Source organism: Notolepis coatsorum, assembly GCF_963971535.1.
Source record: "Notolepis coatsorum genome assembly, chromosome: 6".
Lineage (NCBI taxonomy): Eukaryota > Metazoa > Chordata > Actinopteri > Aulopiformes > Paralepididae > Notolepis > Notolepis coatsorum.
In genome coordinates this window covers 110,446,521-110,472,030 of record NC_140170.1, presented here as the reverse complement: position 1 = coordinate 110,472,030, position 25,510 = coordinate 110,446,521, and the positions used below count along the sequence as shown (strand labels likewise).

The 25,510-nt window shown below is 43.2% G+C and overlaps 1 protein-coding gene across 2 annotated transcripts in view; it reads left to right on the top strand.

Annotated features, from left to right (window-relative positions):
- LOC311230784 (guanine nucleotide-binding protein G(s) subunit alpha-like) overlaps window positions 1–25,510 on the top strand; it is a 133,145-nt gene that overhangs the window by 100,318 nt on the left and 7,317 nt on the right. For both annotated transcript variants that reach the window (XM_084317146.1, XM_084317145.1), the window contains 5 exons: window positions 8,369–8,423; window positions 10,761–10,834; window positions 19,073–19,131; window positions 19,383–19,503; window positions 21,463–21,593. In XM_084317146.1, coding sequence (XP_084173272.1) covers window positions 8,369–8,423; window positions 10,761–10,834; window positions 19,073–19,131; window positions 19,383–19,503; window positions 21,463–21,593 — 440 coding nt within the window. The remainder of the gene's footprint in view (window positions 1–8,368; window positions 8,424–10,760; window positions 10,835–19,072; window positions 19,132–19,382; window positions 19,504–21,462; window positions 21,594–25,510) is intronic.

The window sequence follows — 25,510 nt, the reverse complement described above, 5'->3', positions numbered from 1 at the left end:
TGTTGAGCTAAGCAATTATAAGCCGGCCTCCTAATACAAGCCGGGTATATTTAGTTATTGTTGTTATATGCTGGCCTGGCTGTGCAGTAAATACCATATAATGGTATGGTGTTAATGTTTACCAAGAGTAAGAGTAAGAGTAAGCCTACTTCAGAATTGTATAAAACGAAGTTATTATTATTATTATTATTATACCAGTATTGTGATTGCACTATTTTACTTTATTTAACTTTTTTGACCACCTGTAATTGCACTGTTTACTACCGTATTTCATACAGTACTTGGTTTCAATAAATGCACCCAGTACATTTTACTGGGTTCAAATTGACACAAAATGTTGATTTATTCATTATGATCTGTTTGAAAATTAGAAATATAGGCCTCTCTCTTATACATGCCTCCTCCTAATACAAGCCTGGTATCCGCTACAGTTGAAACAAATACAAGCCGGGGTTACTATTAGAGGAATTACGGTATATTAAACATTTAATGTTTTCAGAACTGTGCAAAAGAAAGAAAAAAAAAGATCAAGTGTCCCATTTCACTTGTTATATTTCCACATTTTAGTGTTCTTCAGTTCTTTTTTTTTTCATTCAGTGTGAGAAATCCAGTCTCTGTTGAGCTTTAACAAGTCCATCAAAGTCAGGTTGCATGTCTAAGGTGGAGATGCGAAGCACAGCTGCCAGATGTTCATCAGTGAGAGAGGATCTGTACCTGGACTTGGTAAACGTCATGACTGAGAATGTCTGTTCACATATGTAGGTGGATCCAAAGAGAACCAACATCTTTTGAGCATGTCTCCTAAGCGTATACTGTGCGTGTGAACGTTGACATGAAAAAAAGAATATATAAAAAAAAAAAAAAAAAATTATCATGTAATCTTTCGCGGGCCGGTCAGAATCATAGCCGTACAATGCCCAGGGCCCTGTTTCTTGTACGTGGTTCAACTAAGTCGATCAAGATGTCATTATCCAGCTTCAGTTAACCCGATGTTTGAAGCCGGGATTTTCCTGTTCCACGAAGGTGGATTCAGTCTCGTTAACTCAAGCCAGACTTGCGACTCAGGCTAAATGCGCGCGGCCGCTTTAGGTGAAAAGCCAGCACGTATCGATGGCAGAGATCCTGATTCTCTAACGGCATTGATTGATTAATTGATTTAAGACTTTATTGACAGATTGCAATACGGCTCAATCGCCTCGCCGACAAGTTAAATGCGTTATCTATAGGCTAATTTTAAGTCCCTCATTACCTCAATCAATCAGATTATATTTCTTTAAACTTGCCTGCTGGATTGAATAATCAAATGAGATCTTGCTAGCGAAAATAATTAGTTAACTGTTATACAGAATTACGATACGGCTCTCTTACCCATTGATTGATGTATAGTCAATCTTTAACTTATCTCCAATGTGGTCTAACGGGTTGTTCTTTTGACTTTCACACAGACGACCGGGGTTCGAGACCCTAGTCGTCTCCTTCTTTTTGCAATATAGGAATAATTCAATTTGGTGCACGTTGAGAGCTATATAAAGAATGACATCCTCAATGCATGTAGATTTATAATATTTTAACTTAAAACCAGGCTACTTTGGTGTATAATCATTAATATTATATTCAAAAAAATCATATTGGAAACACCGAGTTTTGAACCCCGGTCGCTGGGTTGGCAGGCTTGAGCACTACCGCTGCACCACTGTGCCAGATGGGATAAATTCATTGTTTATACATTAATGAACGAGAGACCCGTGTTTAGAATATCCTTTGTTTTGAATGAAGTTTATCTCTTTATCCTCATTCATTAATGTGACGTCAACGGCTCATTCAATTTCTCAAATCCGTCAAACAGCGCATCTCATCAGACATCTTAATCCCAGTTACAATTAAAATAACCACATAATGTGTACATCGCACGAGCGAGCGCCACCGTCGCCACGGTATATATAACGTGCATTATTTAGGACAAAGTGAATTTAGTATCAGCATTTTGGGTCTATTTTACATTTCAAAAGCCCCCTCTGAAAGAATGGAGCACAAAAACGTAATTCAGAATGGTATAATGCAGATCGTAGACTGTGGGAATAATTTCAGGAAACGAGCTGTCACTTTCTTTGCGGGGGCGTGGCTCTGCGTGATCCGGCTAACTTGAACTTGAACTCTGCTTTCGACCAGGCTCAAACTTTTGGATCTGTTGTCATGGTGATTTGGAAAATCCACGTACATGGAACCGGAAAGTCCGGCTAACTCAGTTATCCAGTTAAAGTTATCCGGCTAACTCAGTTATCCAGGTACAAGAAACAGGGCCCAGGTCTGGGCTACAGGGAAAAACACATTCACAACAGGCAGCACAGTTTATTTTCAGCCAAGTATGGTAATAATGTAACTATTAGGATATATATGGTATGGATTACGTACTCTTATTACTATCTGTGGTAGCTCTAGTCTTCACCTACACAAATTGTTTTTGTGCTGTCCATTGATCATGCACCTTCACGTGGTAGGCACATTAACTGTAGGTCAAACTCCCCAAACAAACAAGCACACCATTGATTTAATTGTCATATAAATCACATACAAAGATCTAACTATTACTCCTCTCTGAACATGAATATAAAACAAGAAGGTGATCTATTAACTGTATAAACCTTATGCAATATTCATCATTGATATTTGAATACTTGAAATCTGTATGAACTGAGTAGTTAGTATCAAATGAAATAAGATGGAACAGCTCCATGCATTCATTGAATAAACAACTATTTGCTCATTACCATTTACCAGTATGGTATTGTTAATTGTACAGCTTTTTGAACATCTTTGTCAGGGAATTCCAACAATTCTGGACCTGAATGTACCAGTTAATTGTAATCATCTCTCTCTCCTTATGTACTGGTGGGTGGTGTCCGACCGATTATGGTGGGCCGGTCTGGGCCAAAAATGCCAGGGTAGATTTTTGGTCCCAGTCCAGCCCTGGCTATGTGTGCTAGCAGAGCTAGTCTCCAGTCGCGAGTCACGGTGCACATGTGCGGTGGTTTGTCCACCAAAAAAGCGCCAAAAGATAGAAAATAAACTAGCAGAGCCAGAACTATTCAACTCCCCTGGAGCCACAGCCAGCAGAGAAGCCTGTTTACTTTCGCTTTCAAACCAGCTGCAGCCTGAGAACTGGAGTGTGAGGGGCTGTAACACTAAAGATGGCGGCAACGACAAAGAATTGCTGCAAAATAAATTGTTTAAAAAAGAATAATTATAAATACATTTTATAAAAAAATAAAAATTATACTTATAACAATATCGATAATTATCGATATCGAGTGATATGATAACATTATCATATCGTTATCGTGATATAATTGTTTTGCCATATCGCCCAGCCCTAGTGTGTGTGTGTGTGTGTGTGTGTGTGTGTGTGTGTGTGTGTGTGTGTGTGTGTGTGTGTGTGTGTGTGTGTGTGTGTGTGTGTGTGTGTGTGTGTGTGTGTGTGTGTGTGTGTGTGTGTGTGTGTGTGTGTGTGTGTGTGTGTGTGTGCATGTGTGTTGGCTAGTGTGGGCCTGTGGCTGCCATCCACACATAGGGGCCATGTTCTCATGCAGTGTCCCCAGGACATAGAAGTATGATTGGTCTCTTACTAAATCACCTCACAACACTTGCCTTGTCCCACATATCAATTGGTTTTGTTTGTCAGTTTGTCCGATGACAGCATGATGATAGCCTTTTCAAGCAACAGTTGCGATTGGAGGATCAGAAACAGGGGGTGGGGTTTGAGATAGGTAAATTGAGTCTCCTGTCCTGTTAGGCTCATGATGAAAATAAGGTATGCTCTTGTCATATGGGGGTCCTAGAAGCAGCCCGTTCCATAGTTTAAGGAATGAGAGCCTCAGCCTATTAGCAATTGGTGCAATCATATTGACAATTAAGACACCTTCACTTATCCATACATTTGCAGAAACATTTGTACAAACTGCAATCTGCATTCAACTATCTGCAAAATCAAAGACATGCTCTGCAGATCTGATTTTAGGCCTGCACACACACAACACACGCATGCACACACACACACGTGCGCACGCGCACACACACACACACACACACACACACACACACACACACACACACACACACACACACACACACAGACACACACACACACACACACACACACACACACACACAAACACACACACACAAACACACACGCCTCCTGTGTAAGTACTATTACAGCAGCTCCATTGACTAGGCTCCTCCGGTCTGACAGAGCAAACTGCTGGTGACTCAGATGGGTTATTTTTTTCCATAGCCGCATTTTGCGGAGACGCTCTCTGATTGGCCACTGACTGACGCTCTCTGATTGGCCACTGACATGTGCGCCCAATCGCGTGACGAGCTGTGTCTTTGCCCATTTCCGGGTCTAACAGCAGCAAACTACCTAACACCTAGTTTATCACTGGTTAAGCTTAGGCGACTCTTTCGAAGTTGGTTAAGGTTATAGTTTGGAATCAGGGCTGATGTTCTATCGCCCTGCTCTAAGACAAACTCTAACCTTAACCAACTTCGAAAGAGTGCCTAAGCTTAACCAGTGTAGAAACAGGCGTCGGCCAATCAGAGAGCGTCTCCGCAAAATGCGGCTACGGAAAAAAGAACACTCAGACTGCTTGGCTCTTTGATCTCACTCTGAATTAAAACACACACCCTCTGGTGGCCATTTGTGGAAGTGCCTCCCTCCATCACACAGGCGTGTGAACTGTGAAGGGCAGGCATGCGTTGTTCATGGGACGGGGTAGCACGGTGTGCAAGCTCACTCGCTATTTGCATATCAATAGCGCCGGTCGTCAGGTGTGTTAAATACGTTATCAGACACATTCACACCTAACTTGTTGTGAAGACGTGTTACATTCCATTCGTAGAGGCAATTAGGCACTGTCTTTAGTCTGTGCCCAAGCGAGGGGACATTAAATGCGCATTTGCGGGAGCGCGCGCACGCGCCGGGAGCGCGCGTGCACGTGGTGCGTGTCACCCCAGATGATTTCAATAACGCACCACTGGTGAAGGGTGTGTATATAAATATATATATGTATATATATAATTGTTTTTCTTTTGCTATAGGCCTACTTGGGTGGGGGTCTTAAATGTGGCCCACCAAAGCAGCATGTTACCTCTGAAGTTATGAACAATTGATTTTTAAAAGGGCAATATAGTCTATGTTAGGGAGGTATGGAAATGTTTATATATTTTCTTTATAAAGGTGACTAGCCTACCAATATCCAATATTTTCTCACCCATATCAGCCAATAGCAAGATCGATTATTGTAAGAACTTTGATCCAAATGCAGGTAGAAAACAGGTCAAGCTTTTCACACATGCCTATGGAGAGTGTAAGAGGGTTACATCACTCCCTGTAACAAATAAAGGACACACAGCCACGTCACAGAGATGAACTTTAAACATATTTGTTCTAAGGATAAGGATATCTTTTATTAATCCCTCACAGGGAAATTCAGTGACTTTAACCAAACCTACTTTGTTAGTGTTATTCTGTTATTAGTTATATATAAACTATAAACATCTACACTAGAATAACACACTCATCCAAGTCTACCATTGACAACATCATCACCAACATCCAAAACACCAAGCTGGAGTCGGGTGTGATCCTAACTGACATAACTGATCACTTCCCTGTCATGTTGTCCCTAAATCTTGCCAGTGAACTTGCACCCCCTCCCTGTAAGATAACAATTAAAATAATAAATGACAGAACCCTGCAGCAACTATATGGAAGCCTGGAGACCAAAGGGTGAAAAAATGTATATGATGCCTGTGATCCTGATACTGCATGATAGTCTGATATTGGAAATAACTGACTCCATCCATAAAACCATTCCTGAGAAGACCATCCATGTCATGAGCAGTAAAAATGACCAGAACCCCTGGCTAACAAAGGGCATCTTAACATCCATTAAACACAAAAATAATTTATTATCTTAAGAAGCCTAGTATAAATAATAGAAATAAATACAATCTATATAGAAATAAGCTCACTCATCTAATAAGGAAAAGCAAATGTGATCATTATACTGATCAGGTAATAGCATCTCAGGGTGATTAAAAAAGGACATGGTCAGTTCTAAATAAAGTACTAAACAGGGGCAAAAAAGCATCAGTGCTCCCTGACCCTGCAAATATGTCGCAGCAGGATCTCTCTGATAAATTCAATACCTACTTTGCATCCATTGGTGAAGACCTGGCGAATAAAATGTGCCATCCCGGGGGTGTGTCTTTTAAACAGTATTTATCAGGTAACTATATCAACTCTTTTTTCATGAAACCAACGGACCATGATGAACTATTCAACATTATCATGAAGATGAAGGACACTCGCACAGCCGGTGCTGATGGAATATGCAGCAAAATCCTAATAGCCATAGCCAATATTATAGTCAGACCACTCGCTCACTGTATTAATTTGTCCTTACTACATGGTGTGGTGCCAATAAACATCAAAATTGGGAGAATAATACCCATATATAAATCAGGTGACAAAAATAGTATTAATAATTACCGTCCAATATCCGTGTTACCAGCTCTATCCAAAGTCTATGAGAGAGTTGTGTATAACAGATTAAGCGAATACACTACCAAGCTAAATATACTCACCAGTTCTCAATACGGCTTTAGGAAAAAGAGAACAACATACATGGCAATATTAGACCTTATTGAAAAAATAAATGATGCCATTGATCAGGGCGATTGTGGGGTGGGCGTTTTCTTGGACTTATCAAAGGCCTTTGACACCATTGACTTCACTATTCTACTTGGGAAACTGCACCATTATGGCATAAGGGGTCTGGCTCTCAACTGGTTCAGTAGCTATTTACATGGTAGGCAACAGTATGTCGATATAAACAATCACAAATCAATAAAAATGGACATCAAATATGGGGTCCCCCAGGGGTCAATTCTAGGGCCTTTACTATTTATTCTATATATAAATGACATTGTCAACTCATCTGAACTTCTGCACAAAGTAATATTAGCTGATGACACTAATTTGTTTCTGTCACATAAAAATCCACTCGAGCTACAAGATCTACTCAACACAGAACTACAAAAAGTGGACACCTGGTTTAAATGCAACAAATTATCACTTAATCTCAGCAAAACAAACTTTATTGTCTTCCACTCAAATTGGATGCACACACATCACATGTGCATAAAAATAAATGGAAAGGAGCTGTCAAGAGTGGTGTCCACAAAATTCCTGGGGGTCGTCATCGATGAGTCACAAAATTTCAAATGCCACATAAAATATCTACAAACTAAACTGTCCAAATATGTTGGCTTATTCTGTAAAATACGTCATTTTCTTCCCTTGCCTGCCCTTCTCACTCTATATAAAACCTTGTATGAACCCCTCATTAATTACTGTAATGTCATATGGTGCAACACTTACCCCAGCCATCTCAAGAAACTTGAAAGCTTACAAAAGAAAATACTACGAGTACTATCATGGTCCGGGTATAAAGCGCCCTCACAACCTCTGTTCCATCGCTTTGGTCTCCTGAGGCTCGCTGAATTTAACATTCATCAAAACGCATCAATTATGTATCAAGTTGTCAACAACATGAATCACAGACTGTCTGAGCTTGTCCCAATCTGCCAATTACTGCACATCCATAACACAAGAAATAGGCATCTTTATTTGGCAAGAGGAGAAGGCTCAAATGTGCTAGCCTAAGCATAGCATGCAGGGGCCCACAGATCTGGAACAAGCTTGACGAGAATCTGAAAATGTCTAAATCCTTTAAAACATTAAAAAAATCACTGAAAGAGGAACTGCTTAAATCATATCTCTAATTAAAATGATAACTTAGGTATATAAATTGTCTGTATTATGTATCTATGTTATATGTCAGTTAGTAGGTAGGTGTGTAAACCTACCCACGTTATATGTTTTGTTTTTGTTTTTGTTTATTGTTTTGTTGTTTATATTCTGTCTATATTTGTGTTCAGGCTCCCTCCAAAAGCTTTAAATAGCTTCTTGGGAGACCTGGCACATGCACACAATTGCGACGTTGTTGTATCACATGAGGATATTTACATGTAATGTATCGTGTGTGTGTGTGTGAATAAATTCATTCATTCATTCTGTCGTTCACTTGGCACTTGTGCTAAGCAACCCACTCGCAGTAAAAAGGTCACTGAAGTGACAGTTCTAAAATATACTATAAAGAAAAATACATTTGTGTCAACAGAAATTTTGTGTTGATATCTGGGTGCTGATATCTGGGTGCTGATACCTGGGTGCTGATACCTGGGTGCTGATATCTGGGTGCATCTCGAGGAAACTCACATAGTTTTCTGTTTCCATCTACAGCTTCTTAGACCGAATTGATGTGGTGAAACAGATCGACTACTCACCCACTGATCAGGTACACACACACACACACACACACACACACACACACACACACACACACACACACACACACACACACACACACACAATATGTGTGAGGATGGGGTTCTTGCGGAGCCCAATAGCAAAACACAGGAGGAGAGAATGGAGCGGTTTTAGGGTTCTTTAATTATTCTTCCCAACCAAGCAGAGTATAACAGGAATGTGAAACAGGAATGTGAACAACACGGAGGTTATAATGTTCTTGGGGGGGAGAAGAATGAGAGCAGGTGCACTTCAGTGCAGCTGTCGGCAGCGAGAGAGAGAGGACACAGGTCTTGTGCTTGAGAGCGAGCAGGAGTCCTCTTTGCTTGGCTTGAGACGTCAGGGTGGAAGGACGCTGGGGCTCGAGACGTCAGGGTGGAAGGGCGCTGGAGCGAGGTCCTCGGTAGGCAGTTTAACACTGCGACGTCGGATGACGGGATCTGCCAGTTGAAGTAGGGAACGCTTGATGAGGTGATCTCTTGCAGCCGCGCTGATTGCTCCTCATCTGGCAGACTCGAGCTCCGATCGTGACAATATGTGGGAACACCTTATATCAACAACATAGCGCATGCATACAGTGCATTCACCCAGTTACCTATGCATACTAGCAAATTACCTTCCTAGCAATAGTAGATGTTTTTCATTGTAGCATCAAATTGCATACATATCCATTGCAAGATATCCACGTCTCTGAGCGGATCTCGGCCTGTCTGTCCGACATCTCCGCCTGGATGACGACCAACCACCTCAAACTGAACCTAAACAAAACAGAATGGACCTATCTCAAACCCTGCCCTCTTTTCTTGATCCTCCAATCACAACTGTCGCTTTGTTTGTCCGAGGTAAGCGACAGTTGTGATTGGAGGATCAAGAAAAGAGGGCAGGGTTTGAGATAGGTCTATTGCTCCACCTGCCGGCCAAATCCTCCCCCCTGACCGACCTTTCCATCACAGTCGAGAATGCAGCTCTGACTGCGTCCCCGACTGCCAAGAACCTTGGTGTTGTCCTCGACGACCAGTTGAACTTCTCCGCTCACATCGCAGTGACAACCAGAACCTGCAGATTCCTCCTGAGCAACGTCAGAAGGATCCGCCCCTTCCTCACAAAAGAAGCCACCCAACTCCTCGTCCAATCAACAGTCATCTCCCGCCTCAACTACTGCAACGCACTGCTTGCTGGCCTCCCGGCCACTGCCACCAAGCCTCTTCAACTCAATCAGAACGCAGCGGCCCGCCTGATCTCAAACCTATCGAAGTCGGCCCATGTCACCCCACTTCTTAGGGACCTGCACTGGCTCCCCATTGCTGCACGAATCCGCTTCAAGGCCCTCGACCTGGCATACCGTGCGGCAAAGGGGCCCGCTCCCGCCTACCTCTGGTCAATGGTCTCTAACTACACACCCTCACGACCCCTACGCTCTGCATCTTCTGGCCGCCTCAGACCTACTCCTATCCGAGCTCCCGGAGGGTCATCAAGGAGAAGCTGCCTTTTCTCAGTCCTTGCCCCACAATGGTGGAATGAACTACCCACCCCAGTTAGGACAGCCGAAACCCGTCCAATCTTTCGCCGTCGACTAAAGACGCACTTCTTCAACCATTATCTGAAATAAAAAAAATTTAATCTAACCCTAACTAACCTTACTGTCATGCACTTGTCCTAATAAACTAACCTACACTGTAGCACTCAACACTTGATGAAGATTGTTACTCAGCTGATAGAGTTGTGCCCTTCCTGATGACTTGTCGTACAGAACTTGTAAGTCGCTTTGGATAAAAGCATCAGCTAAATGACTAAATGTAAATGTAAATGCATACGATGAAAGACAAGACCTGCAGTACACTCTCAGGTCTACATTAAACATATTGTAATCTCTCTCTCTCTCTCTCTCTCTCTCTCTCTCTCTCTCTCTCTATCTCTCTCTCTGTCTCTCTCTCCCTCTCTCTCTCTCTCTCTCTCTCTCTCTCTCTCTGTCTCTCTCTCCCTCTCTCTCTCTATCTCTCTCTCTGTCTCCTTCTCCTCCATTGCCCTTTTATCCCCCCCTCGGTGTCACCGGTCTCTGCCTCTTATCATTAATCTTTCTCTTTCTTTTTCCATTACTCCTTCTCTCTTCATCCTCACTTCCTTCTCCTCTATGTTCAATCTTGCTTCACCCTCCCATCTCCACCCTCTTCCAATATCCCTCTCTCTCTTCATCTGTGTTATGTTACTCTCTCTCTCCCTCCTATCTTCCCTGCCCTATCTCCTATTTCCTTCCTCTACTCCCCCCCCCCCCCCATTACTCCTTCTTCTATCCTCTATTTTTTCCTTTTTCTTTTCTGTCTCCCAGGATCTGTTAAGATGCAGAGTGCTGACATCTGGGATCTTCGAGACGAGATTTCAAATAGACAAAGTCAATTTCCAGTGAGTTGTTATCATAGAACTGTAATTGTTTTGGTATCACAGTGCTGGGTCATGATGGGCAAAGTCAGAAAAGTACAGCACTGTTAATATTATAACACTACACTATGCTAGCTACATATCACAACTTTAATATTATAACACTACTGTTACAAAGGATCAGATTAAACCGAATATATATATTTATTTATTGATATATATTGCATAGTATTTGTATATCGTTTGATATCCCTTGTATATTCCTTGTACATATACACGGAATATCCCTTTAGTCCAGCCCATAATAGTTCATTCTCCTATTGGACAGCGGTCCACCGGCGCCAGGGACCGGCCCCCGGAGCCAAGTTCAAAGTCACCGACACGACATGTCTGTACTTGCCCCGGCCCTGCCCAGGGATACGGCGACAGAAATGAGAGTGGCACTATTTGTGCACCGTGCGTATAAATACGGCGCAGGTGAATGTAGAAGCCCCTTAGCCCCTTACCTCCGTACCCTTCGTCCTTTTAGTATGTTACCGATAAGTTGAAGCCTCACCCACGATACAACGTGCGGTGAAGTATGGCCTGTTTGGCCTCAGAATAGAGCATCGAGACCGCGTGCGAATTAATAACTGAATTGTCAGAGTTTGGCGCTATACCGTCGAGTGCGACATTTGAGTCTTTAATAGTCTATTTGTGTATAGTGTATCGTGCGGTTAGAATTCTATAGTGACCAGCATCTCCAACGCTTTCTCGTATTAGCTAGAGTTCTTATCCAGGCTGGGCCGACCGCATGGCGCTTTCACCCGAGGAGACCTAGGCGAGAGCCGTATGGACATGTACACTGGATTAATCTACCCGACGACTACATAGCCCTTTGCGGCTGGAATATATTTGCTTTGGTCCTATGATTTATGGAGCGGATAATCGCCGACGCCTGCACGTGTTGGATTTACCCCGAGAGGAGTCAAGTCGGCGCTCAGAGAGCCTGAGGCCGCCTAGCTTTCTTCACTGTAGAGCTACAGTCTACAAGATAACCAAGCTGTATTCGTCTGTGGATCAAGAGACTACTGCACCGGCTTCTGTACCTGAAGTCTCCCTAGTCATCATTGACCAGACGTCCTACTACCGACAGATCTTCTACCCCCTTGCTGGCTTACAACCAGTGGGAACCCCTTCCAGTATCTCCCGCTATTACTAGTGTACCATAGATATAATTCCCTAAGATTCAGGTTGTATAATTACCTCCTGCGTAACCAGAGAATGGACATTCGTTATTGATTTGCCTACGCATACTCCTTTGCCTTACAAGTGCATTCAAAGAATAATGTAAAGTATCCTATGTACCTTTTGCTCCATTAAATACTTGATTAATACCTTTGACTGGAACCGATTTCATTGTGGGAAGTGTTCATCATATTCATATATCGTGTACTGTATGGCCAGTAATTAAAGTACATAAAGCGGTAGTGGTTTAATGATACCATACTTATCAATACAGTCAGGGAATTGTACCCCTCATTACAATTGGTCCTTCGAGCCGGAGGGTAACTAGTGTAATATTAATATAGTGGTATTAATATTGAAATGGCCTATGATGAACACTCCACAAAACGGTCCTCCTAAAGTAGATCGCCCGCAGCGTAGACGGCAGCCACCTCAGTACTTAGAGGATTACGTTGCCAGTATACTACCTAGCCTTCTACAGACGGTAAACGCGGAAAAAGTAGAAAGTAAAATTATGTCCGACCCTATCAACCAGGCTACCCCGCCAACAGAGGCCCTAGTGGGTTCTAATGTAACTGACCAAGCTCACGGTAGGGACCAGGAGGGAACTGACACGACTTTACCCCCCGCCAAGACCGAAGAAGTAGTCCCCGGAGAGCTCCAGGAGAAAGACAACCCTCCAGAGATGGAACTCTGCCCGGTACAAGAAGAGGAGAGCGCCCAGGAGATAGAGCTCCAGGACTCCCCGCAGGAGAACGCATCTCCAACGAGTACTGCCAGGAGCGGATCACCTCAACCAGCGTCTTCCCCCAGCGAGGCGGACAAGATGCTGGCACAGGCGTTCCTCGCCAGCCTAGCAGCCTCAACAGAGCGCGATCGACTCCAAGCACAGACGCTTAGTGAGCGCGAACATTCTTCCATGGAAAGAGAACGCCTCCAAGCGCAGCAACGGAGCGACGAAGATCGTATACGTCTAGAGATTAGACGCCTTCAGACAGAAGAGAATATGGTAAGAGACCACGCCGAAGCCCAGCGCGCCGCCGCCGAAGCCCAGCGCGCCGCTGCCGGTGCCCAAAGAGAAGCAGAGCGCGACATCGCTCTCACCAAGCGCGAAGCCGAGCGCGACCGATTACAAGCGCAGCTAATGGAGCAGCTGATCGCCAGGGCAACACCCCCTCCTCCGCACGGGGTTCCACCCCCGCGGCTCTGCGCTACAGACCCCCGACTCAATTCACGGGTGAGATTGACGCACGACCAGTCCCGAGGAATAGCACCTGGATACGCGGGCCATGGTACCCTGCCGGTACCAGCCCACCGAGAGGCGTAAGAGGAGACTCGCCTAGGAGGCCTCTCTTCCAACGCTCACCGATGTGCCAGCCATCTACGGCATCATACATTGGCACACCGACGTTTCCAGACTTCACCCATGAGAACAGAGCACAGTACACGGAGCTACGGATGTGCTTAGAGACAATGATGGCTGATGTAGCTGATGAACGCCACAAGTATGCCATCCTATTGAAGCACCTCAAGGTGCCCCGAGCGCACAATATAGCACTGGCCTATGCCACCTCTACTACCCCATACACAGCGGCTCTAGCAGCACTCGACCAAAGATATGGACGCATATGGGACTACGTAATACAAGAGATAAGGCATACATACTGCTTTCATCCTGGCTCGCTCAAGAATAGCCCCACGAAAGCAACAATCTATCCCGCGTCTAGAGCTCTGCGCAGCCCTAGCAGGAGCGCACCTCGCCACGTTAATCCAACGTGAACTCACCATTCCGGTGCAAAGAACAATCTTGTGGTCAGACTCCACGACAGTACTCACATGGATCCGGTCTGATTCGTGCAGATACAAGGTCTTCGTGGGGGTGAGAGTCACAGAGATTCAAGAGTTAACAGAAGTAGCAAGCTGGAGGTATGTGGACACAAAACACAACCCAGCTGACGTCATCACCCGGGGAATGTCCCTGGATGACCTCACCCGTCACAACCCATACAGTGACGGACCAGAGTTTCTCAAGCTCCCGGAAGAAGAGTGGCCTACACCCACCCCACGGGAGGCGAGTAAAGAGGAGGCCGAAAACAAGAAATCTGTGTTCTGTGGATTGAACACACTCGTCTCCACAGACCCCGACATAGACGATTGCCTCACCCTAGAGAGTGCGCAGCTAAAGACATTTCTGTGGCACCACCCAGAGGTTCAGCCCACTACTGACATTTCAGCAGCTGACTACGAAGAAGCAGAACTTCTTCTACTACAACGAGCCCAGAGAGACTCGTTCCCCGATGAGCTAGACTGTCTACAGGGAGCAAAGCCCGTCCCATCAGACAGCAGACTGCTCCACCTAGCACCCGAGAGCGACGCCCATAGTCTCATCAGAGTGGGTGGTCGTCTGCGGAGAGCCCCAGACTTACCGGATGACGTCAAGTACCCGATAGTCTTGAACAGCCGACACAAGGTCACAGAGCTGATCATAAAGAAATACGACGAGGATGTGCACCACGCAGGGGCAGAGAGAGTCTTCGCGGAGATCAGACGTCGTTATTGGATACTGCAAGGGAGAGAAGCAGTGCGGCGCTTCCAGCGAACCTGTCTAGACTGTCGTAAGTGGCGAGCGCAGCCCAGTATACCCCGGATGGCTGACCTACCTCCCTGTCGCCTCCGACTCGGCGACAAGCCTTTTCACTCCACCGGTATGGACTGTTTCGGCCCGCTGTATATAAAGAAAGGAAGAGGAACCGAGAAGCGGTGGGGTATTGTATTCAAATGCATGACCACCCGAGCGATACATATAGAACTCCTTCCAACCATGAGCACAGACTCATTCCTTATGGCCTTCCGAAGATTCACATCGCGGAAAGGCAAACCGTCTATATTGTTGTCTGATCACGGGACAAACTTCAAAGGCGGAGAAAGAGAGCTGAGAGAGAGCTTCCAAGCTATGGGCCCAGAACTTAAGACCCACCTCGCTCCATCCCAGATTGACTTCCAGTTTAATCCCCCGAACGCACCTCACTTCGGTGGAACTTGGGAACGAGAAGTACGTTCAATAAAGACAGCCCTGTACGCCGTGCTTGGGGCCCAGACCGTGGCGGAAGAAGTCCTAATGACAGTCCTCACGGAGATCGAGGGAGTATTGAACTCAAAGCCCCTCGGTTACGTCTCAAGTGATGTAGCAGATGTCGACCCAGTCACCCTCCACACACTCTTGATGGTGCGGCTGGACCCCGCGCTACCCCAGACAATGTACAGGCCTGAAGAAGCGAACGGCCGAAGAATGTGGAGGTACAGTCAAGTATTGGCTGACGAGTTTTGGAACAGCTTCCTACTCCACTACCTACCGTCTCTACAGACCCGCCAGAAATGGGTGAAAGAGAGAGACAATTTGACAGAAGGAACAGTCGTCATGATTATCGACCAGTCACTACTCCGAGCTATGTGGCCTGCTGGCCGCGTAAGCAAAGTGATCACCGGTGCCGACGGAAAGGTCCGAGCAGCTGAAGTGCTCGTCCAAGGGCGGACCTACACCCGACCCGTGGCGAGGCTAATAGAACTGCCAAGGCTCCCCGATACTATCGATGACGACCATGACCCCATGACTTTGTGAACTGACTGACCCTCACAGCAGACATTGAGTAGTGGACAGTGCGGTTAATCTGTCTCTGCTTAGCTAATTAGGTGGGACTAATTAGGGGGCGGCTGTTACAAAGGATCAGATTAAACCGAATATATATATTTATTTATTGATATATATTGCATAGTATTTGTATATCGTTTGATATCCCTTGTATATTCCTTGTACATATACACGGAATATCCCTTTAGTCCAGCCCATAATAGTTCATTCTCCTATTGGACAGCGGTCCACCGGCGCCAGGGACCGGCCCCCGGAGCCAAGTTCAAAGTCACCGACACGACATGTCTGTACTTGCCCCGGCCCTGCCCAGGGATACGGCGACAGAAATGAGAGTGGCACTATTTGTGCACCGTGCGTATAAATACGGCGCAGGTGAATGTAGAAGCCCCTTAGCCCCTTACCTCCGTACCCTTCGTCCTTTTAGTATGTTACCGATAAGTTGAAGCCTCACCCACGATACAACGTGCGGTGAAGTATGGCCTGTTTGGCCTCAGAATAGAGCATCGAGACCGCGTGCAAATTAATAACTGAATTGTCAGAGTTTGGCGCTATACCGTCGAGTGCGACATATTTCTATTGAGTCTTTAATAGTCTATTTGTGTATAGTGTATCGTGCGGTTAGAATTCTATAGTGACCAGCATCTCCAACGCTTTCTCGTATTAGCTAGAGTTCTTATCCAGGCTGGGCTGACCGCATGGCGCTTTCACCCGAGGAGACCTAGGCGAGAGCCGTATGGACATGTACACTGGATTAATCTACCCGACGACTACATAGCCCTTTGCGGCTGGAATATATTTGCTTTGGTCCTATGATTTATGGAGCGGATAATCGCCGACGCCTGCACGTGTTGGATTTACCCCGAGAGGAGTCAAGTCGAGTCGGCGCTCAGAGAGCCTGAGGCCGCCTAGCTTTCTTCACTGTAGAGCTACAGTCTACAAGAGAACCAAGCTGTATTCGTCTGTGGATCAAGAGACTACTGCACCGGCTTCTGTACCTGAAGTCTCCCTAGTCATCGTTGACCAGACGTCCTACTACCGACAGATCTTCTACCCCCTTGCTGGCTTACAACCAGTGGGAACCCCTTCCAGTATCTCCCGCTATTACCATAGATATAATTCCCTAAGATTCAGGTTGTATAATTACCTCCTGCGTAACCAGAGAATGGACATTCGTTATTGATTTGCCTACGCATACTCCTTTGCCTTACAAGTGCATTCAAAGAATAATGTAAAGTATCCTATGTACCTTTTGCTCCATTAAATACTTGATTAATACCTTTGACTGGAACCGATTTCATTGTGGGAAGTGTTCATCATATTCATATATCGTGTACTGTATGGCCAGTAATTAAAGTACATAAAGCGGTAGTGGTTTAATGATACCATACTTATCAATACAGTCAGGTAATTGTACCCCTCAGTTACAACTACACTATGCTAGCTACATATCACAACTTTAATATTATAACACTACACTATGCTAGCTACATATCACAAGTTTAATATTATAACGCTACACTATTCTAGCTACATATCACAACTTTAATATTATAACACTACACTATGCTAGCTACATATCACAACTTTAATATTATAACACTACACTATGCTAGCTACATATCACAAGTTTAATATTATAACGCTACACTATTCTAGCTACATATCACAACTTTTATATTATAACACTACACTATGCTAGCTACATATCACAACTTTTATATTATAACACTACACTATGCTAGCTACATATCACAACTTTAATATTATAACACTACACTATGCTAGCTACATATCACAACTTTAATATTATAACACTACACTATGCTAGCTACATATCACAACTTTAATATTATAACACTACACTATGCTAGCTACATATCACAACTTTAATATTATAACACTACACTATGCTAGCTACATATCACAACTTTAATATTATAACACTACACTATGCTAGCTACATATCACAACTTTAATATTATAACACTACACTATGCTAGCTACATATCACAACTTTAATATTATAACGCTATACTATGCTAGCTACATATCACAACTTTAATATTATAATGCTATACTATGCTAGCTACATATCACAAGTTTAATATTATAACGCTACACTATGCTAGCTACATATCACAACTTTTATATTATAGCGCTATACTATTCTAGCTACATATCACACCTTTAATATTATAACACTATACTATGCTAGCTACATATCACAACTTTAATATTATATACCTATACTATGCTTACTACATATCACAACTTTAATATTATAACGCTATACTATGCTAGCTACATATCACAACTTTAATATTATAACGCTATGATATGCTAGCTACATATCACAACTTTAATATTATAACACTATACTATGCTAGCTACATATCACAACTTTAATATTATAGACCTATACTATGCTTACTACATATCACAACTTTAATATTATAATGCTATACTATGCTAGCTACATATCACAACTTTAATATTATAACGCTATGCTATGCTAGCTACATATCACAACTTTAATATTGTAACTCAATATTTTCCCTATTGTTAGGTTTTAGTGAGTTTTTCCTTACCTTCGCGTGGGGTATGTCTGGGAGTGCTTGCATTCTTTCATTTATTTGCATTTATTTTAAATTTGTTGGACCTTATGGTGTTCTTGTTCTGTTCTTGACTTATTGTTATGTTTTCTTCTTGACTTGTTTAAAGAAGACATGTACGGCCCATGGGGACATTAACGTGTGTTGTCGGGCCTTATAAATAAATTTGATTTGATTTGATTAACTCTATACTATGCTAGCTACATATCACAACTTTAATATTGTAACGCTATACTATGCTAACTACATATCACAACTTTAATATTATAAAGCTATACTATGCTAGCTACATATCACAACTTTAATATTATAACACTACACTGCTAGCAGGACCTGTGGCATGCTCTGTAAATAGCTCATGTACAGATACCGATATGCCTACTTTGTTTACTTGTTTATTGCAATGTCGCTCTATTGGTTGGACTCTTATATTATTACTTGTATTATGCACATCGTTGCGGGCGAGACCCCCCGCATTTCACTGTATACCTGTATGCCGTAACAAATAAAACTCTTGTATCTTGTATCTTGTATCTAGCTACATATCACAATTTGAATATTGTAACACTATACTATGCTAGATATCACAACTTTAATATTGTAACGTTATACTATGCTAGCTACATATCACAACTTTAATATTGTAACGCTATACTATGCTAGCTACATATCACAACTGGTCAAATTAATGTTTAGTGACATGAACTAACTAAGAGCATATTCAGTCTTCACTACTGCTGCTGTATGATAGTAAACATTGACTTCTACTCTCAGTATGTTTGACGTTGGAGGCCAGAGGGACGAGCGGCGGAAGTGGATCCAGTGTTTCAATGGTAGGAAGGCATCATCATACTGACACTTTTAGGAATCACTCACTCATCAATCTCTTTAGGAATGTCAAATGTATTTCTAGGTAAATCTATTTGCATATTTCTTTGATGTTCTGAGGATAAGCAGGGTTCTGTGTCCAGATTTCCAATAAAAGAAACTGCATCTTTGTGAACTGTGGACATCTTTGCTATATTAATGTTATCGTGTTGTGTGTGTGCGTGTGCGTGTGTGTGTGTGTGTGTGTGTGTTTTAGATGTGACAGCCATCATCTTTGTGGTGGCTAGCAGCAGTTACAACATGGTGATCAGAGAAGACAATCAGACCAACAGACTGCAGGAGGCGCTTAACCTATTCAAGAACATCTGGAACAACAGGTTGGTGAATCACTGCGGAATAAAAGATGTTCAGAAGAGTTACGATTGATCACGGTTCAAACTCCTGGGGGATTTCTGCAAAGATCTAGTCTGTTCCGGTTTAAAGAAATAATTACATGAATGCTTGCAGCCAGTGTGCAGTCACAATCAGAATCAGAATCAGAAAGGTCTTTATTGCCAAGTTAAGTTTGCACAGTCAGCTTGTGACTGCAACTTGTTCTTGTTCGTGGACGACTCAGCCCTGCTGGTCTCTGACAAGAACAAGTTACAGGTTGAAAAAACCCTCAGCTCTGAACTCGGCAGAATCTGCACCTGGCTCGCTGATAACAATGCTGATCATTACACCTGGGTAAAACAGAGTCCATTCTCTTCGGATCAAATAACAAACTCAGCAAGACCGACGGCTTCTCAGTTACAGTGGGTGACAATATTGTCACAAGGAAAGATGAAATTACATACCTAGGTTCCATCCTAGAGGCAAATCTTTCCTGTGACAAAATGGCATCCAAGGTAATAAAAAAAAGTCAACCAACGAACTAGATTCTTGTACCGGATCTCCTCTCTGGTAAACAAGAATACCCTGAAGACTCTGGCAGGAGCACTCATTCAAGGGTACTACGACTATGCTTGCACCTCATGGTACCAAAGCACCTCAAAGGCGCTAAAAACAAGATTACAAACATCACAAAACAAACTGGTCAGACTTCTACTTGACCTTACCCCTAGAACCCACCTCACCCCTGCCCACTTTGACAACCTAGGATGGCTTAGAGTAGACGACAGAGTACAGCAACTTGCAATGGGCCTGGTCTACAAGATACACTATACGACTAAGGTACCCATGTACATGTAAAAATACTTCCCAAAGGTCAGTGAATACCACGACCACAACACCAGAGGAAGCTCAACAAATCATGTTAAACCCAGATTCGGCTCAAACAAGGGACTAAACACGTTTTGCAATTATGCCACATCAATGTGGAATGCCCTACCCAAAGCTGTAAAGGAATGTGAATCCCTACCCACATTCAAAACCGCTCTTAAAGAGCACCTACGGGAGGCTGCAATTCGAAACTGGCCACCGTAAATGTCCAAACCCCCCCCCACCCCCTCCTAATAGACAGTCTCCTCCCCACCGCATGTATATATTCTCTCCCCACCGTATGTATATTTCTCTCCCACCCACCCACCCCCTCCTAATGTACAGTCTCCTCCCCACCATATGTATATATTCTCTCCCCACCGTATGTATATTTCTCTCCCACCCACCCACCCCCTCCTAATGTACAGTCCCCTCCCCATCATATGTATATACTCTGTCAGGATCTATGGGTAACAGTACTGTATATTTGCATATCGTATATGTCACAAATGTAACAGTACTAAATACCTGTATGTCATGTATGTCCCTATGCCATAAATGTCATGTATGTTGTGTATGTCATAAATGTCACTATGAATTGAAAATGGGGGACCCTGATGTAAACAAGACAAACGTCTTTCTCTGGTCTGCATCCCCTTAACAATTGTGTGTATTGAGCCGTACTGTATTGTACCCATTCTGCAATCTGTTAAATAAAGTTTTCATTCATTCATTAATTCATTAATTCATTAATTCATTCATTCATTCATTCATTCATTCATCACATACAAGGCATTTTGGTCGTTTGGTGCAGACTTAACAGACAATTAAAGTAGAATAAAATAAAATGGAATATCTAAACTAAATTAGAATATAAAAATACAATTCAATTTAATATAGGACAGGGCTGTACAATTGTGCAGGATGTAGTAGAATATATACACTCAATTAGAATAAAGATACAGTGGAATAGAATATGTAGCAGGGCTGTGCAATTGTGAAGTATTGTGCAAAAAGTATGAACAGTGTCAAGTTTTGAGTATATATAGAACACACACAGTCACTGACATTTCTTTTGCTGGCGGTTTCTCCCACAGGTGGCTACGGACCATTTCAGTAATCCTGTTCCTGAATAAACAGGACCTGCTGGCAGAGAAGGTTTTGGCGGGGAAATCTAAAATTGAGGAGTATTTCCCCGAGTTCGCACGCTACACTACACCCGATGATGGTAAGAGATTAACACTGGTGTCTGTTGATATCCCGCGGACAGTACATTAACTCATTCTACGCCAGCCACGAGAAAAGTCGGGTTAACTCGCCAACCGTTCAGCGCCAATGACGAGAAAACTCTGGTTTTAATCGTTATTTCATTTATTAGCTATATCCATTCATTTTCATCCATCCAGCCTGATGTTATCATTGGAAATGGGTCTGAGCTTGCAAAAGGGCAAATACCGCCGCCTGGTATTGCACTCCATTGGAAATGGTGTAGTTTCTTTTCTGGGACGATCCGAGCCATGTGGGCGGGGTTTAGGTGCTCAGGCGAGGTAGGCCTTTGCAACGATGGTATGGAACAGGGTTAGAAATTAAAAAGAAATTTCAAGGGCTTTTTTTGCCCCCCTTAATTGATTTTCTGGGGCTTTTTTTGTATTTCGGGGGCACAACATTTTTATAATGAAAATTAAAGATTATAAAACATTGTTGACACTTTTTTTACAGTCTTCGTCCCTATGTTTGATAACGTAATGTTAATGTCTCCATATATAGGGCTCTACGCTAACCTTTTTCCCAAGGAGCACATGTGCTCCTAAATAAAATGTTAATAAATAAAATCTAAATACAAATTCAGGAGCACACAAAGAAATTTAGGAGCACAGTGACAATTGTTCAAGTAACACACACACACACACACACACACACACACACACACACACACACTATGTGTGACATGGCTTGGTTTCATGTTTTGAGGTACCTTCAATTATCTGTAAATAATACATACATACTCTATCTAAATAGATTAAATATGATTGTCCCTGAGGGCAAGTTGTGTTGTTGTCTTGATATATCTACAAATAGCAGACGAATAGCTGGTTGCCTCTGGATCAATGAATGTCTAATATTGAATAATATTATTAGCTATTTTATTTTTAACATCCCTAATTCCAACAGTCAAGAGGCTTGTTTCAAATTGATACAGCACTGGAACGTTTGTGAGTATAGGCTCTGGCCAGATCTATCAATGAAATACCGATACGTTGCACGCTCAGCGCTGTGGAATGAAGGAAATGCTCATCGGGATCGGATTTGGATGTTATTCTTTAAAGTTGTGTTACAAATGGAACGGTCTTTCCCCGCCGAACACAAGTTACTTAACGTTACACAGGTCGCGCTATGCAGATGCTTAGCTTGCTAACGTTAAGATAGCAGTGTAACTTTATGCATGCTTGATGAGAGCAGAGCTCTCTGTCTGTCTGTCTTTGCACCGCTCAAGCACCCTGTAACACGCAGTGGGCCCCGCCTCCCTCCCTCCTTGCAACAAACCTTGCATTCCACCCAAAAACTGAATTTCAGTCCAGTTTCTGAACTATTAACAGCGGAGCTGTTTTGTAATCTTCACTCGTCTCGCACACTGCAAGTAAATGATTTTTCCGGTTCGCACACACACATATTATTAGGGGCAAATACGAGGGAAATGCTCACACTGTAGAGCATATATATAATTATATATATAATTAGTAAACTGTCGGGGGCTTTTCTTGCCCCCCTTAACTGATTTTCGAGGGCATTTGGTCAATTTCCGAGGGCATTTTGCCCCAAGCCCCCGTTAATTTCGAACCCTGGTATGGAACAGTAACCCCGCCCGCCCGTCCATGTGTAACGCTTGGTAATGTGGGACGGACCTCCACGAGCAGTATTTGGAATGGCGATCAGATAATTGGATTCTTTCTTTTGCATTACATCAGATACCAGGTAAGAACACTATATATAAAATCTTTCGTTGATCTGATATTTCTTTCTACCCCGATCGAAGCTGTCTGTGTGTGTGTGTGTGTGAGTGGGAGGAGGTGGCGGGGGAGCCCCGTGGTCCAGGGCTCTTTTCATTCTTGCATGAGGAAGGATAATAATGATGATCTAGCTTTGGGCGGCTACGTGGCGTAGTGGGCAAGGCGCTCGCCACGAATGACGGAGACGCTGGGCTTGCCTGTTCGAGCCCAGCGCTCCACATTGCTTTCAGTTTAGCTGGCCGTCCATACTAATACACATTGGCCGTATTAGGGGGTGGGAAACTGATGGGTGGGGATCGGGCGTTGTGGACAGCGACTCCTACAGGTCGGTTGGTGCGCCTGCGCAGTAGAATCAGGAAGTGTCGGGGGCAGCGTGAGCCTCCCACGCGTTACTCCTCGCCACTGAGAGATCGAGCTGGTGCGCAGGTGAAAAGATGCGACTGCTGTTACCTCAAGTACCGGAGGGGACTTGTGCTATGTATGACTTAGTCCACATTGCAGCCGGCTTGTGGGAGGCAAGAAACAGCGTTCGTGACAGGGGAGGGTTGGATTAGATGATACGAAATTGGGATGGGAGAAAAATATAGAAAATGGGAGAAAAAGTGGATAAAAAAAAATGATGATCTAGCTTTGATTTCAGGAAGATTCGATAATCAGGTAATTTTCCTGGAATTACTCAGAAGCACCAAAACGATTCATATTCAAAACGGTATAAAACGGAAATGTACAGATCCATGTTCGTGGATGTTGACTGGAAGCAACTCACTGACAGTCGACAGGTGTATTAGACCCATAGATATAATATAAGATATATTTTAAGCACTCGCAAGTGAACAAAGCGCCCCATTGACTTACAGCGCTGGCGTAATAGCGCCCTCTGGCGCCCGACCCGTGGCGCAGAATGAGTTAACACTGGTGTCTGTTGATATCCCATGGACAGTACATTAACACTGGTGTCTGTTGATATCCTATGGACACAATTAAGTATCTACATTTCTGATGTTCTAATTTATATGACATAATGTTGATGACTAAGCAAATAGAGAGTCATAATTCTACAATCCTTGTTACCACAGATTCATTTTCTCTGTAATGTAGAAAGTGAAAATAGAATCTGAAACAGAAAATAAGCCTTCTCACTGGGGAAACAGAATCGTGTTACGATGTTACCTCTTAACAAGCGGGCAGAAAAGTGGCAATTTTATAGCACATGCATGAGCCAGGGCCCTGTTTCTTGTACCTGGTTCAACTAAGTCGATCAAGATGTCATTATCCAGCTTCAGTTAACCCGATGTTCGAAGCCGGGATTTTCCTGTTCCTCTAAGGTGGATTCAGTCTCGTTAACTCAAGCCAGACTTGCGAATCAGGCTAAATGCGCGCGGCCGCTTCAGGCGAAAAGCCAGCACGTATCGATGGCAGAGATCCTGATTCTCTAACGGCATTGATTGATTAATTGATTTAAAACTTTATTGACAGATTGCAATACGGCTCAATCGCCTCGCCGACAAGTTAAATGCGTTATCTATAGGCTAATTTTAAATCCCTCATTACCTCAATCAATCAGATTATATTTCTTTAAACTTGCCTGCTGGATTGAATAATCAAATGAGATCTTGCTAGCGAAAATAATTAGTTAAACTTATACAGAATTACGATACGGCTCTCTTACCCATTGATTGATGTATAGTCGATCTTTAACTTATCTCCAATGTGGTCTAACGGGTTGTTGTTTTGACTATCACGCAGACGACCGGGGTTCGAGACCCTAGTCTTTTCCTTCTTTTTGCAATATAGGAATAATTCAATTTGGTGCACGTTGAAAGCTATATAAAGAATGACATCCTCAATGCATGTAGATTTATAATATTTTAACTTAAAACCAGGCTACTTTGGCGTATAATCATTAATATTATATTCAAAAAAATCATATTGGAAACACCGGGTTTTGAACCCCGGTCGCTGGGTTGGCAGGCTTGAGCACTACCGCTGCACCACTGTGCCAGATGGGATAAATTCATTGTTTATACATTAATGAACGAGAGACCCGTGTTTAGAATATCCTTTGTTTTGAATGAAGTTTATCTCTTTATCCTCATTCATTAATGTGACGTCAACGGCTCATTCAATTTCTCAAATC